Source organism: Schistocerca piceifrons, chromosome 10 (genome assembly GCF_021461385.2).
Source record: "Schistocerca piceifrons isolate TAMUIC-IGC-003096 chromosome 10, iqSchPice1.1, whole genome shotgun sequence".
Classification (NCBI taxonomy): domain Eukaryota; kingdom Metazoa; phylum Arthropoda; class Insecta; order Orthoptera; family Acrididae; genus Schistocerca; species Schistocerca piceifrons.
In genome coordinates, this window is record NC_060147.1 from 23379560 (window position 1) to 23396503 (window position 16944).

Here is a 16944-nt window from a genome sequence, read left to right on the forward strand (position 1 = left end):
CTCTGCCAGAAGTTTAATATAACCTCCAATCTCTGCTTAAAGACTTAGGCCCTTCCCAGAATCTTTCCCCTGAGTCCATTTCCCTCCTCACCCCTATTACAGCCTGCACACACGCCTTCCACATACTCCCCAAAATCCACAAATGCTACAATCCTGGGCACCACACTGCGGTCTGTTGTTATGCCACCACTGAAAGAATTTTGGCCCCCATTGACCAACACTTCCAACCAACTGCCTGTAATCTAGCTAGCCTCCTGCATCAAAGATAGCAATTACTTTCTTCACCAGCTCTCCACTGTCCCCACCCCTTTATTTCATGGATCCCTACTAGTCACTGTCAATGCCACCTCCCAATACACCAATACCACTCATGCCAACGGTCTTGCCACTATTCAACACTACCTCTACAAATGTACTTCACACTATAAACCCACAACCTCATTCCTCTGTTTACTGAGAAAGTTTTAAATTTAACATCTGCTTAATCATAGTGTCCAGTCTCTAAATGAAATAGAGGTAACAAATTTGTAAGATTGCTTCATTGCACCACTTTAAATACATTACAGGCATAATCTCACAGAGGAGGCGAAAATAATCTGAGGAAACATTGTAGTCATCACAATAGTAAGACTGTCCATTAATAGACAAATTTCAGACGTCGCATACAGAGATGTGTGCGATATCTCTCGTACAGATGCACTTGTCTTCTGCAAAGCACAGCACTGTAATAAATTTACATTCTGCATCACTTTCAAACACCCTGAGAAACAGAACAGTGGATGACTAGTTGAAGTTACCTCATGGAAGGAAGGATAAGTACATTAAGATGTATAGAAAAACAGATTTCTCTTTTGATTCACACTGTCACCCACCTGAATGCCTGTTCAGCTGGCGGAGGATGTATCGGCCATTGTGTACAGATAGCTGGTGGAAAAGGGCATGCATGGTGACTCTGTGGGCATCCAAATAAGTGTGCACGTCCACTTCGTCACATGTTTGAATCCTGTTGGAGACAAGAAATCGCACATTCCAAAAACACTGTATGTAGTGAGATTGCTTTTCTATTACTACTAAGACAAACTATAGATTACAATTTTACTGTAGTCTGATTTATCACTTATTTGCTTTAGGCGAGTAATATTTTGCATTCAAAATCGCAGTTAAGTATAACATTAGTCACCATGCCTCAACCTATATTTTATCATTAGACGTCCTTAAAGCCACAAATCAAACCAATGTGATAGATGCCAGACTTCTTGACTTCTGAAAGCTTCCGACTCAGCATTATGTGAACAATTATTATAGAAAGCTTGATCATATGGCACAAATATGCAGGCAGATGTTGATAAGATTCCAAAATGCCGCAAAGACTGGAGACATGCTTTAAATGTTCAAAACAGTTAAGTTGTGCACTTCAGTGTGGTGAAAAGCACAGGATACTAAGACTACATTATCAATGAGTCACAACTGGAATCAGTCAACTCATTCAAATAATGTGGATATAACAAAATGGCTCAAATGGCTCTGATCACTATGGTACTTAAGTTCTGAGATCATCGGTCCCCTAGAACTTAGGACTACTTAAACCTAACTAACCTAAGGACATCACACACATCCATGTCCGAGGCAGGATTCGAACCTGCGACCATAGCGGTCGCGCGGTTCCAGACTGGAGCGCCTAGAACCGTTCGGCCACCCCGGCCTAAGTATAACATTTTGTGGGGATATGAAATGAGCTGATCACAGAGGCTCACTCAGTCATAGGTAGAGCAGATGACACACTTTAGTTCAGTGGTAGGATACTGGAAGAAAAAAAAAAAAAAAAACTGTCATTCTACGAAGGAGCTTACCTACAAAACATCTTGTGTGACCCATTTAGAATATTGCTGAAGTGTGTGGAATACATACCAAATAGAGCTAACAGGAGATCAACACAAACATGGTGTTCCAGCAGGAATAATCAATATTCTGCGATATGACAATAATGATTATTTGGAGCAAAACAGTCTAGTAAACAAGGTCTCTAAAACTAATACCTCAAGAGCTATGGCACTGGCTCAGTAGAACAGATTCGCTTACAGTAACGAAGATGAAGAAGTGCTCATAGCTTTCAAGCTACGCATTTTACGAGCCCATCTTAATTAGCATTGTTTGCTTCAAATGATCATGCTTGTCATACCCCTGAACACTGATCATTTCTCCCCATTTCCTGCAGGTCAGGCACTTGTAAATAAATGTCAACTATAATGTTTAGGCCTAATTACAAATTTTAACTGTGACATGAAGTTTTAAACATTGAAACAGTGTTAATATGGACACATCAAAAATATGCAGAAGTTACAGGTTTAGTGGCAACTGACATTTTATGACGTATTTTGATACAATAATCATCATTTAATCAAATGTTAACAGGGCCTACATTTGAGAAACACAGTCATTTAACTTACTTACACACCAAGATGACAATGGCTAGTTAAAACAATCTGTGTGTCTTAAGTAGACAGTGTCATCTTGGCATGTGTTAAAAAATATAACCACAGGTTTTCTGAAGAACATAAATGCTTTTGACAGTAAAACTATTTATCCAAAAAATTCAGAATATATTTGGGCCTTGTGGCCATTATCAAGTGCAGTACTGTGAAAATTGTGCTTCAGCAAATAAAACTGACAGTTATTTTCATCACATACAAAGATTACTGCTACTGTTATCTTCTACATAAATATCATCACACTCCGACAAGTCCACTGTATTAACTGAGTTTCATGAACACAGTGAACATGTGATTATTTTATTGCTATTTACACAGAAGATAACATTCTGCTCATGCTGTTACAGCCCCCTCATTACGATGGGTGTCAAAGGTAGCCCCTTGCATGAAACCATCACAAACATTGAGTGAGTCTTCACATTCCTTGATCCTACCATTGTTGACCTGGCCTCTAAGACTGTATCTGGGCTTCAGATGGATCACAGAGACGACATCTCTGTGCTTTAGTGTTCTTCATGAGGAGTTTAATCTTCAATTTATTGTAATGGCTGGCAAGTGATGAAGGATATGTTATGACTCGAGGAAGCACTTTGGTAACTTTTATGACAGTCGCACTTTCCAGTAAAGATCCAGACCAAATCTCCTGCGCTACACCTTAATGGCCAGTGTTTGGTGTCATAGCAGTATGGATCTTTCTCATCTGCATCAATGGTCCATATGCAAACCAGCTGCCTTGCTTCTTTAATACTGGTGGTGAGGTTTTTTCAAAGTCATCCTAAGTGTCATCCGGTTGAAAAGAGAACAGTATATCCATTGTCGTTTTGACCTCACAACCGTGGAGCAGAAGGAATGATGTGAAGAAAGTAGTGTCTTGCTTTACTGTGTTGTATGTGAATGTCATGATGGGCAACATTGTAACCCAATATCTCCGACATCAAAGTACATCAATAATATACTTGCTTATGTCTTATTAAAGTGTACTGTGATGCCATTCATCTATGGATTGTAGACAGTTGTCACCTTGTGGGTGATGTCGCAATATCAAATTACCTCTGATACTAATCTTGACTGGAAAATCTTTCCACAATCAGAGATCACCACAAGGACTGTTCTGTGCTTCAAAACTGTCTTTTAAAAAGTTTGTTGCATCACTTAGTTTTCCTGAAATTAGCAGCTAGGTGGCTGGCTGATACCTCTTTACAGTGATGGGGAAAGGCTAAGGTATGCCAGGAATCATCCTGTCCAGGGTACAGGGTTGGGCTTCATCCCACAGGTCGCCTGTAATCACTGCAGTTGACTGGCGTGGTGTGAATAGAACTGTTTTAATCGGTGACATATAGCAGCATAGCAGCATTGAAACTTCATCTTATTTCTCTGCAGAAGTGTACAACATGTACAGTGCACCCACAACGGAAACACACTGGTGTGTTGTCCTCTGTCCAAATGTCTGTTGTTTTACAGGGCATTCGATTTGTTGGAGGAGTTGGTTGCACCTGCATTGATCGGATGTTAGGTTATAATTTGATAGTTGTGGGATAAGTCCAAGGTGGCTGAGTCCTTTCTTCATCACCAGTTTGACTGCTGGCAGCAACTGATGCTGCAGACTGATATACCCCTTCTTCAACATTCTGTATTACTTCCCGATGCACACAGTTGATATTCATGGCTGCTATAATTTGTGTACTTGAACCAACATTTCTGGTTGCCAAAAACTGCTGTATCTCTTCTATTACTATCTGGCATATGAGAGAGACAAGCTCATGGTCTTCCATCACTACCATAGGGGCTACATTTGGCAGTCCGTCACACTTCTTTCGTGTGACACTTCTGTTGCATTTTCTCAATTCGCTAGCATCACTCGATCAATTCCTCTGCACCCCAACACCCTTTACCAGAACAACTTGGTACATATCTCTTGCAAGTACTTTCATCACGTATGAGATTTTGTCACTTTCTGTCATATTCGGATTCACGCTATGGCGCAGGGCCAAAACATTCTGTATGTAAGTTCATTTCACTGGGCCTTGTTCTTCAGTCGTCGTCCAGCTAAGTGGACTTGCTGTTGATTGTCGCCAAACATTTTCTTCCATTTAGCCTGGAATTTTTTCCAGCTACTGGGATTCTCTTTGTTGCTGTCAAACCACTGCTTGGCTGTGCAGTCCATTTCAGATAACACAACATGTCATCCCACCTGTTGTATTCTGTGATTCATTCAAATCCTTTCAGCCATTTTGTCAGGTACTGATGAGCATCTCTGGAAAAGTCTGATAGGTGCCCGATGTGCAGCTGTCTTGCTACTGTTTTGGAATCTGTCTGTCTCTTCAATACATAGATCTTAGGAATGATGTACTGTGTGTACCCTGATTTCTGTCTGCGAAGGAGATGGCTTTTATGTTCCCTAGTTGGAGCCACGGTGATGTAGATGTTTCTAACTATGCAGCATCTCCACCAAACCACATCATCTCGAAACAACAAGTCCAGATCTGAAGGGAGGGTTGTCAGTGAAGTACAACACACAGAGCTGAAAGCACATTTATTACTGACACTAACCTACAGCCAGAACAGGACCGAACTGAACTCCTCGATGGAAAGTGTAGCTATTTATACAAACATTCAACATTTCAGAGTGCTGGTATTTATACAAACATCAAATATTCCAGAATGTACAGACATTACGAACACAAGTTATTTCAAAGATACTGATATTGCAGAACAGACAAATATCACAGACACAATATGTTTCAAGAGCTTTCCAGAAATGATAACTACAAAATAACAAATAATTGCCTGCAGTATATTAGCTAGTGGCCATATATCCATAACATCTGGAACAATTTCAACCAATTTTGGTATACATATGGCCTAACTGGAAAAATTAAGATCATGACAAGACACTGACTTTCCTACACAGTTCCACTAAGGATGCATTCATCTAGGATGTGTGTGGTGTACTGGGTACTCTCATTGCAACATTTCTGCATTTGCTGTTCTCACATGAGAAAAAGCAAATGAGCCTTTCAATCACAAAACTAATGCTCTTCACAGTCACTGCCATGTTGTAGGAAACCTCTTGTTATAAGAATAAACGAACACCATCTGGATTAGAAATTTTCATTTACTAGCTACCAGTTTCAATCCGCACTGCTGACCATCACCAAGTTGTTGTGACTGAGATGATGTTCATTTATCAGTATAATGAGACATCATGGTTCCTACGACGTGGCACTGACAAACTGCACTTTGCAGCATCAGACCTGAAAATGATCTGGATTGTAGATTGAATCTGGTAGTCAGTAAATAAAAACTTGTGATCCAGACAGTGTTTGTTTATTATTACAAAAATAATACTGCATGGCATATTAATAAGAAAAATTAATATTCTTCTTTCCTACCAAAGTTAATGAAACATACATCAAATTAAATGTGTGACTCAGTACTTTCATTTCTGGCAAATTTTTATCCACAATCCAAATCCACTCCAATGACACAAGAAATATATAAATTTGCAGCTAACAATACAATTTCGATGAGGAGTGCTACAAGCAAGCTAGCACATCCAGTCTCACCTCACATAATTCTCAGTGCACCACGGAAGCACAGCTGCCGGACAGCTACCGTTGAAGTGGGCGTTCTCCCAGAACGGAGACTTCTTCAGCGACGGCAGCCCCATCTTGCTCCCGACGCCTGCTGCTACCCCGTACAAGTGCTGCCCCTTCCAACTCTGTGAGAGAAACAACTGAGCAAGTTAGAAACAAATACTTCACTGAAAAATGAAGAGCAGCAGTAGCACACACAGTATGCCAACACTTCATCATTATATTACACCAGCGATATCCTGAGGATACCTCCCCAAGCTCGATAAATGCTTATTTTCCTTTCTGAAAAGTGCTTTCTGTTTGCAATTATCTTATAAGAGCTACCTCACTGTCTACAATTTGTAAATTATTATTATTCAGACAGCAATTTATGTTTTGCTGATTCCTATTGTGTATTTCATTTTGCTGAGGAATTTCTGATTTACCAATAATGCTAGATAGAGAACTGTTTTTAAAATCTCTTAATATCCAGTGTGCTAAAATTTCAATGGTGCTAATCATCTTTTGCTGGGATAGTGATGTATACCAAGTTCAAGCACCAAATATTTCCAGATTGTTATCTAATATGCAATAACTTGGAAGCTAGTTTAATTTCAAGGTTTCTATACTTATATAACAATTTAATCATGAATATTCCTTAAATTTTATTCCAGTGATGTGGATTCTACTTAATTAATTAAAAGGAATATTAAAGGTATTTAATGGAAAATTCAATTGAGAAAACTGCACTGCTTGACAAAATAAAGCAAAGCATGCAGAAGACATGGCGAGATGTCAACGTAACTTTTTTCATACCATCAGGAGGAATGTAAATGACTCTAGATCCGGTTCTCTGTGACAGGTGGAATGTACACCAGATGTGCTAGTGTTGTTCATTTTTATGAGGTGTGGTAGGCTGTTAATATGTCTGGTGTTGAACAATCACTGTAAATGAGACACAAATACTGTATACCCATCTGAAACAGCATTACAGGTACCTGGCAGAGTTTAAAATGGGCCTCTTTGTGGGTTCCGGCACTGGTTCAGCTTCAGTGTGTGGGTGGGAATATTGGTGACAACCTCATGGGACCAGCCACTCTTCTACATATCGGCGCTTCTTGTGGGTGAGCTTGCCTCTCTGCCTGAAAACATACCTTTGGTGGTACGAAGAGTAATGTGGCTACTACAGGATGGTGCTCCAGTCCCCTGCTCTCCGAGTGTGGAGTTGAAATGCTAGTACAGACACAACCTGCCTGTTGTGGACTCGTGCGCTTCCAATTACTGAAGCCTACACTGTCAAACATCTTTTAACTCCACCATCGAGTGGATGTACCTCCCTCGAAACGCATTTTCAACCGTAAGCCCATATGACATTTTTGGTCCTTATCCTTTTGCCTATTGTTTCCTGCACTTTGTCTGCATTTAGCAAAATCATCTTGTATATGAATTGTTAAGTTGTACAAGAGAATGTGTTGTTGACTAACATTATATTTATATTGTTTCAAATGAGCTTATTTAGGAAATTTTTGAAGTATTGGTATAAATTCACCATCTCAGGCTAGATACAGAAGTGTGAAAAAAGTACAGATTGAAATTGTAGTTTAGCATGATTGTTGCTTGTGTGGAGGAGTATGGACAAAGTATGTAATTAGTGCGTGGCATTTTAGACTTAATAGATTGACAAACTGACCTAAGACAGATAAATCAATAGATTCAGGGGTTGTACAAAAATATGGAACCACAGCAAAAGACATATGCTTGAACAAAAAAGCACATTCTAGCCAACAGTGCAGGTTCTGCTGTTATATTTGACCACGAACAGCAACTGTGAAATGTCCTAAATATGTTCCAAGTGTCACTGATGGTCAGAACAGTGTTCTTTATAGTTATGAGTGCATTATGTCAGACCTAAATGAATTAATATGATTGTAAGGTTCATGTTGTGTTTCTTTCCTTCTGTTGTGGCTATCTTCAATTTTCTCTATTTCCTGCTAATATGGATAATATTTGCTAAAAGTCAATGTATAAGTATAAAAGTGTCATTTTCTTCTTTCTAATATTTCATAGCTTATGTTTCTTCCAACAGTACTGTAAAAAATAAGTTATTTCAGTTGAACATTTTTGTTGTGTTAATGAACTAGCTAAAGAGAACCCACTCCTCTCAGTTTTTTGTTCTTCCTTTTTCCTGCATTGAAAAACTTTGCAGTTATTCATCTCATTTGTGTAGAATCACACTTTCTTCTTTATTATTAGATTTCAATTCTCTTTCTGACTGATCCCAACTTCCTCCGCGTCCTTTCCGAACTCCTCAGGCCATTTTGTGTCTGCCATTAGCTTGGTGATGTAGCTGAAGAATTTTTGTCAATCTGCATTCACTAATCCTGAAGAGGTGCCCATAAAATTTCAGCCTTCTCTTGCATATAATGTCCAATTGTCTCCAGAATGTCAGAACTAGCAGACTGATTCATACAGAATAGAGACAAGAAAAGAACAGTCTCGTATAGTGCAAAGATCAGTTGTTCAGCCAGAAGCACTTTGCATTTCAGAATGCTTGGTACTGAATAAGAAAGGAGAAATGGAAGGACTAAAGCCAGAGGAAGGGTTTCATCTTTACCTTTCTTCCATATACTATCATTTCTTTTTCCTATCCGAGGATATTCCTTTACATTTTTCTTTCCTCTGGCTTTAGTTCTTCCACTTCATCTTTCTCATTCAGTATCATGAATATTGAATTGTGAAGTCCTTCTAGCTGAACAACTGTGGTACAGTGCCTGGTCTTCGCACTGTGCGAGATTTTTCTTTTCTTACATCTGTTCGACACTAATCTGTATGCTGGTTCTATCTTTCTGGCTCATCCTACATTTTCTTTTTATTGAGTCCATTCAGTAAAAGCCAATCACCAAGACACTTTAATTTAATATATATCTTCTCTTGATTTTTCCAAACCTTCATATTTGTATTCATGTATTCTGTGGACTCTCTCTCTCTCTCTCTCTCTCTCTCTCTCTCTCTCTCTCTCTCTCTCTCTCTCTCTCTCTCTCCCTCCCTCCCCCCCCCCCCCCTCCCTCCCTCCTCCTCCTCCTCGAAAGAGATGTCAAGTCTTGTTTTCACTGCTATTTCATGTACTTTTTCAAACATTAGAGTTTTGTCTATTGTTTACCAAGCATGTAAAATTATCAGTAAATGGTGGACATTCCACCTTCACACCTCCACCTTCAAAACCTGCTTCTTTGGACCTAGACAGTTTCCTTCTACTACTCCTCTTGTGGCTTCCCTAAACAATCTCATTATCTTTTCCTAATCTATCTCCCAACCTAACTAATACAAAATTTTACTTTGGAGATGGTTTCTGTTAGCATTTAATTTATAATTGTCCTAGTTTCTTTAAAGCTATTCCCAACTCTTCCTAAAAACTGAAGAGAATCTGCTGCTCATACAAAACTTATTCTTTTTTAAAGTGAAGAAATGCAGCTCCAGCATTTCTCTCTCTTATTACTCATATCTAACTTACTGAAAGTATAAGTATGAAAGTATACTGTTATAAAATACATTTGGTGTTCTGATTTCAAGTGCAAAGATGAGAAGTATAGAGGTTGCCTAAGAAGTAAATCAACTCCCAGTCTTCACAAAGGAAGAGATGCCACTGTGCATGGAGGAAACAATGAAAGTTTCCAGTTAGATGGTCGAACATACCTGTCGGGGACATCGAGACAACTGTGCCAAACAACCTTACTTTCTAAACTTATCTGTGTATTTAATTAGGCTTGCCTTACCTTCTTCCTTAATGAATTGCTAAGATTCTTGTAGGCTTCATCCAATGGCGGAGTCACCAAATCTGCTATCCTCAGCCAATCATCTCCAACAAATGAACCTTTAACCAGAGGGAACATGTGTCAATACCCACGCAGGAGAAATTTACTTCACTGTCTCCTTAAATTTTTTCCAAGAATTTGTGTTGTTTTGAAACTTCCTGGCAGACAAACAGTGTGACAGACTAGGGCTCTGCCCTGGAGCTTTCATTCTCATTGGCAGTGCTCTTGCATCTGGAGCTATCCCAGTACATCTCATAACTTGTTCACATGGCTTTGTTTCAGCAAGTACCAGTCAGCTACTTTGCACACGAAATGGTTCATCCATTTAAATAGTCATACATTACCATTAAAATATAAGGGGCGTTCAAAAAGAAATGAGCCGGAGTCTGGAATGCGCAAACCGGTGACAGGAGGGTAATATCTGGCTGTGTGTAATGAGAGCATGAAAGTTCACAGCCCGTTGCTAGAGGGCACATGTGCACGTCACTACACTATGCAGAGCTAGCAGCAGCATGCATCACTCATCCAACTCTGCCAGTTGCATTGCAAACAGTGACATGGAGGCGTCAAAAGCAGATGAAAGAGGTATTGTTCATTTTCTGACAGCGGAAGGAGTAGGAGGAATGGACAGTCATTGACAAAACTTGTATGGCAAACACTGTACAACCCTGCAAGGGTCAAGGCGTGGCACAAGCACTTCAGCGAAGGACGGGTGTCGTTAGCTGACGATGCACGGTCTGGAGCACCACACTGCATTACCGATGACATCGTCCAGCTGGTGGATGCACTCATTACCCAGGACTGCCGAGTGACAGTGAAAGCCAAAGTGCCCTTAAAAAGGCTCCGAGGGGCAAACGACTCGCCTCAGATGACGACCTCCAGCTGCACTTGAGGAACTGGTTAACATCACAGCCCCAGGAATTTTATGAGACAGCCATTCACCGCCTTGTGTCACAGTGGGACAAGTGTCTCAACAGCCAGGGTCAACACTTCTAACATGCAGGTACTGGTTTCTGTAATTATTCCTCCAACCTCATTTCTTTTTGAATGTGCCTTGCTCAAAGAGAACTGTCACACACAAAAGTGACAAGAGTCGCACATCATATTGTAAAATATGAAAATACAAGAAATAAAATTACCAGTAGGGAGTATCTTCTTCTCTGATGGTCAGAGCCAGTTCCTACACTATCAATTATGAATAAAATACCATCACATTATGTATGATCTTTTGCTCTGGTAATAGTATTTTTTATATTTTTCATAATTATTAATGTTTTCACAGTGTGACAGGTAGCTTGTCACATACACTCTCATCAGCCAGAACATTATGACCACACCTACTATCGATATAATCCCATCCGCACGACAGCAGCATCACCTGGAGAGGAATGGCTGCTAGTCAGACACACGCACGCTACAAGTAGCCTCAGTGAGCATGACATCTGTCTGTAGAGTGGGGGAGGCGTGCGATCTAGCTGCGTTCGAGCAAGGGCAGATTGTGACGGCCCAGAGGCTCGGCGCTAGCGTTTCAGAAACTGCACGACTTGTTTGGTGTTTGAGGGATGCTGTGGCGAGTGTCTTCAACACGTGGTGAAACCGAGGTGCAACCACATCCAGACATTACAGATGTTGAATGATGTAGGCTGGGCAGACAGGTAAAATGTGTGAGAACTAACATCAGACTTTAATGCTGGGCAGAGTGCAAGTGTGTGTGAACATACAGTGCACTGAACACTCACGATGGGCCTCCATAGCTGACAACCTATACACGTGCCAATGTTAACACCATAAAATCAAAAACTCCAACTGAAATGGGCACATGACTATTGGCGCTGGACACTGGTGCAGTGGCAGAGCACTGCACGATCTGATGAATTCCGATACCCTCTCCATCGTGTTGACAGGAGAGCACGAATCCAGTGTCTTCCAAGGGAACAGCTCCTTGACACTTACACTGTGGGTCAGAGACACGATGGTGGGAGCTCTACTATGCTCAGGGGAACATTCACGTGAGAATCCATGAGTCCAGTGGAGCTCATACAAGGCACCACGACAGCCAAGGAGTGTCATACACTGGTTGCAGACCACATACACTCCTTCACCACGATCATGTTTTGCCGTGGAATTTTTCAACAACATAATGCACCATGTCACAAGGCCAGGCTTGTGGTGTAGTGGTTTGAGGAATGAAGTGGTGAGATCTAATTGATGCAATGTCCCCCCCAACTCACCAAATCTGAACCCGATCAATTAGGTGACTTGTATATGGAGATGAGGTGCCAACTCCCTCCAGCACCTACTGCGGCCTCACTGTTTCCTCACCACAACATGTCACTGCTGTTACCTGTGCCAAAGATGAGCATACCAGCTATTAGATAGGTGGTCATAATGTACTGGCTGATTAGTGTACATTGTAACTTCTTGCTATATAATTTGAGGAAGCCAATAACGGAAGAGCATTATTTTTTGGATATGAGGTCCGTCAGTTATGCAAAACACCGTTTTTCTCAGTACCCAAACATGTTTCGGTACCACTGTGCCATCATCAGTGGCTTTTCGTTTTTATTTATTGTGAATCCAGCGTCGCTTGTGATATTGTCTTCTGCACTCGTCTTTGTCTGGCATATTTATCTTCTCTTCTGTACAATTTTTTTTTCTTTTCCTTGGCCGTTCGGCATCAGTCTCCACAGTTTTATTGTGTGTGTGTCTTTCTTACTTTCATTTATTCTCTACCATACGACGTACAAAAAGGTGTATCAATGTCGCGCTCTCTGTAAGAGAAGACACAGCAGCAAACTGTTATAACGAAATGCTGATACACCTTTTTGTACATCGTATGGTAGAGAATAAATGAAAATAAGGAAGACAGACACATATAATAAAACTGTGGACACTGATGTCTAACGTCCGAGAGAGAGAGGGAGGGAGGAAGGAAAAAAAAAAACTATTGTACAGAAGATAAATATGCCAGACAAAGAGGAGCGCAGAAGCCAATATCGCAACCGACGCTGGATTCACAATAAATAACAACGAAAACCCACTGAGCCAAAACATGTTTGGGTACTGAGAAAAACGGTGTTTTCCATAGCTGGCGGACCTCACATCCAAAAAAATTTTAACTGCAAACACGGCCAATACAAGGAGCTGCTAATCAAAAAGATGAAAGAGCATTATGTTTTTATGGTGTACTACTGAGAATATTGTCTTATTTCGTTACATATTTTACTTCTCTTAACGGTTTTCATGCGTGCACTTATAAATGCTATAGGCTAGGGCTTCCCAACGTGTGGTCTGCGGACCACTTAGGGGTCTGCCGGTTCTTTCTAGGGGGGCCGCGGCCACCTTTCACCAAATCGTGTAAAATAATGAGTAAAATTATTGAATAAAAATGTGAAAATCATATTCATCATTTTTTCCGTGTGAAAAACGTGTGTGTTTTTACTTCAGGTCGTATTCCCAAGCACCCTTTGCGATTCCTAAATGAGAACGCATACACAGCTGGAGAATGCGGCTTCTCTGACCGACTGTTTCGCAACAATACGGGGGGTCGTTTGTGCGCCGGCTCACGGCGCTAGACGCGCTGAAACCTTTTAGGCATGTGCAGAGCAAGCTTTGTCGACCAATCACAGCGCTTGCTGGCACGTATGCGGTCCCAGGCATCATTAAATGTTAAAACTTGCTTTGTCAGTGCACTACCTATTTCATAAGTCGATTTTTGACCACTGGGAACATGGCACTTGCATTAAGAAGCTTTCAGTTCCCGTGGGTTTCTCCCTGAAATTTGAGGTTACTGTGCTCCTGACTGACTAGGGGTCTGCCATGGATTTTCGACTGAAGAAGGGGTCCGCCAGCTGAAAAGGTTGGGAAGCCCTGCTATAGGCCAATATGCTCTAAAATGGAGATAATGTCCAAACTAAGAGTGGAGTCCTTGGACTAGAGAACTCACCCAGTAGGTGGAGCGGCAGCAGGTCATCGTCGCCCACCATGTCAGGGCCGTACTGGAAGCGCAGCCGAGCCAGCACGAACTGCCGCAGGTCTCCGTACAGCCGCTGCAGCTCTCCCGCCCACAAGGAGCTCGCATTCCTCCCAGTATCCGGGTAGTCCGTCATCAGCTCCCAGTACTCCCAGATGTCGCTGGCTCCTGTGCCAGGAACAAATATCTCCTTATTTGCCAACACGTTTCAGTAAAAGTAGCAGACTAGGACAACATGTAATGTAATGTATTGCGGATACATAGAAAGAAGGGTCCTTTATTGTGTGATTATATCATAGCGGAACAAATACTGGTAGCAGTTACTTCTGTAAAATATCTGGGAGTATGCGTACGGAACAATTTGAAGTGGAATGATCATATAAAATTAATTGTTGGTAAGGTGGCTGCGCCGGCCGAAGTGGCCGTGCGGTTAAAGGCGCTGCAGTCTGGAACCGCAAGACCGCTACGGTCGCAGGTTCGAATCCTGCCTCGGGCATGGATGTTTGTGATGTCCTTAGGTTAGTTAGGTTTAACTAGTTCTAAGTTCTAGGGGACTGATGACCTCAGCAGTTGAGTCCCATAGTGCTCAGAGCCATTTCCACCATTTAAGGTGGCTGCCAGATTGAGATTCATCGGGAGAGTCGATAGAAAATGTAGTCCACCGACAAAGGACGTGGCTTACAAAACACTCGTTCGACCTATACTTGAGTATTGCTCATCAGTGTGGGATCCGTACCAGGTCGGGTTGACGGAGGAGACAGAGAAGATCCAAAGAAGAGCGGCGCGTTTCGTCACAGGGTTATTTGGTAAGCGTGATAGCGTTACGGAGATGTTTAGCAAACTCGAATGGCAGACTCGCAAGAGAGGCGCTCTGCATCGCGGCGTAGCTTGCTGTCCAGGTTTCGAGAGGGTGCGTTTCTGGATGAGGTATCGAATATATTGCTTCCCCCTACTTATACCTCCTGAGGAGATCACGAATGTAAAATTAGAGAGATTCGAGCGCGCACGGAGACTTTCCGGCAGTCGTTCTTCCCGCGAACCATACGCAACTGGAACAGGAAAAGGGAGGTAATGACAGTGGCACGTAAAGTGCACACCGCCACACACCGTTGGGTGGCTCGCGGGGTGTCGATGTAGAACATTTAATGAAAACTGCGGTTCGACCATTCTGATAAATCTGGTACTGCATCGCAAAGTTACGTACACAAATGACCACATCTTATAACGTTACTGGTTTAGTGCATTCATGAAATTACGAGGGTCATTTCTGAAGTCCTGCATACAAAGCATGCGCGACGTTACAGTGGCGTGGTCAAGATCAAATTTATTTGAGCTGTCAGCAAGAATTTAGACGTGGTGGCTCTGACAGGGGGAGGTCACGACGTTTGGAACGCGGATCTACTGCAAACTTCGCAAACTCGTGGTACTCCATGAGGACAACAAAATGTGTAAGCAGTAGCGCGTACTTCTCAAGCGTTATTGACAAAATCGCAAGATAATATCGGTCGTCAAATACCTGCGCGTGGCGATTTTAACCATGAAGCGGCGGCAGCTTACTAGCGCCGGCACGGTAACTCAGTGTGTTCGGTCAGAGGGTTAGGTGCCCTCTGTAATAAAAAGAACTGAGTTCATGGATCAACGAAGAACTGAAACGGGTGTCTTGCGACGTCCGCGCCGAGCAGATACAACGAACGAAAACGAACAAAAATGAGATGAAAAAAGTGGCTAGCGTTCAAGCCCCGTAATAGCTGGATCGATGGATCGAGCCCCGTTCGTCAGTTTCTTTTCTTACTTTCAACCCAGTCATTTTCCTTACTAGTTACATTGCAATTGATATAATGGGAAAAATACGTGTAATCGGATGAACTTTTATTAAATGTACAATGTTATTTGGCTGTCTACAAATTTTTACTATCACAAATAATATAATATTCATAATTATCGACTAGTAAACGACCAAACGCATAAAGTGATACTGAAAATGTATGCTTGTCTGTGATTTGAGAAATCTCTCATACCTGGAAGGAGCCCGAAACTACGTGTTACCTGCAAGTTTTGATTGGCACATACGGCTTTCTACATTACGAGTACAAGTTGCTGGATGGTATTTTTCGTCAAAACACGGAAAACAAAGTTATGAACATTATATTATTACTGATAGTAAAAATTTGTAGACTGCCAAATAACATTGTAAATTCAATAAAAGTTCATCCGATTACACGTATTTTTCCCGTCATATAAACTGTAATATAAACAGTAAAGAAAATGACTGTTGAAAAAAAAAAAAAAAAGCGAACGGGACTAGATCCAGCGATTACGGGGAATTTTTTTTTTTTCATTATGTTCGTTACTGATCGTTGTGTACGTCACATGACATCCGTTCAAGTTCGTTTTGTTCATCCTTCCACTCAGTTTTTTACTACAGAGGCCATGGGCTTGAACGCTAACCACTCGGGTGCCGCCGCTTCATGGTAAAAATGGCCACGCGCAGGTATATATTTGACGATTGAAATTATATTTCGATTTTCTCAATAACGCTTGAGAAGTACGCTCTACTGCTTACACATTTTGTTGTCCTCATGGAGTACTACGAGTGTACGAAGTCTGCAGTAAATCCGCGTTCCGAACGTAGTGGCCCCCCTTGTGAGTGTGTTCGCCGATTCCTGTAGCTGTGTCTTCAGTAACTCAGTTCTAAAATGGAAGCTGAAATCGGGTATACATGAAAATTCATTCCTACGTCGAAAGGACGCACCTGAAATTTACAACGCTTTGAGAGAGGTGTAGTGGATACTAGCAACACAATATCACGGATTCTTCTCATTTCCGCGAAGGTCGGGTGAGCACTGAGGGCAACCGAAGAAGTGGAAGGCCATCAAACGCAGCAGACTACACATCTCAGGTTATTGTTAATGACATTTTGAGGGCGGATCGACGAAAAACATGTGAGGAAATTGCTTATGAGACGAGAACGCCTGTCACTTTAGTTTATAGGATCATAACTGAATAGTTACAGATCGGAAAAGTTATCAGATGGGTTCCGCATGATCTGAGTGAAGAGCAAAAGGAGATCGCAAAAGAATCGCTTCAGCGTTATC

The 16944-nt window shown here is 41.6% G+C and overlaps 1 protein-coding gene across 1 annotated transcript in view; it reads right to left on the reverse strand.

The window, feature by feature from the left end:
- LOC124718918 (angiotensin-converting enzyme-related protein-like) overlaps positions 1-16944 on the reverse strand; it is a 371244-nt gene that overhangs the window by 41240 nt on the left and 313060 nt on the right. The window contains exons 6-9 of the mRNA XM_047244572.1: positions 13823-14017; positions 9838-9935; positions 6056-6210; positions 873-1003 (exon numbers count right to left, since the gene is read on the reverse strand). Of these exons, the coding sequence (XP_047100528.1) occupies positions 873-1003; positions 6056-6210; positions 9838-9935; positions 13823-14017 (579 nt within the window). The remainder of the gene's footprint in view (positions 1-872; positions 1004-6055; positions 6211-9837; positions 9936-13822; positions 14018-16944) is intronic.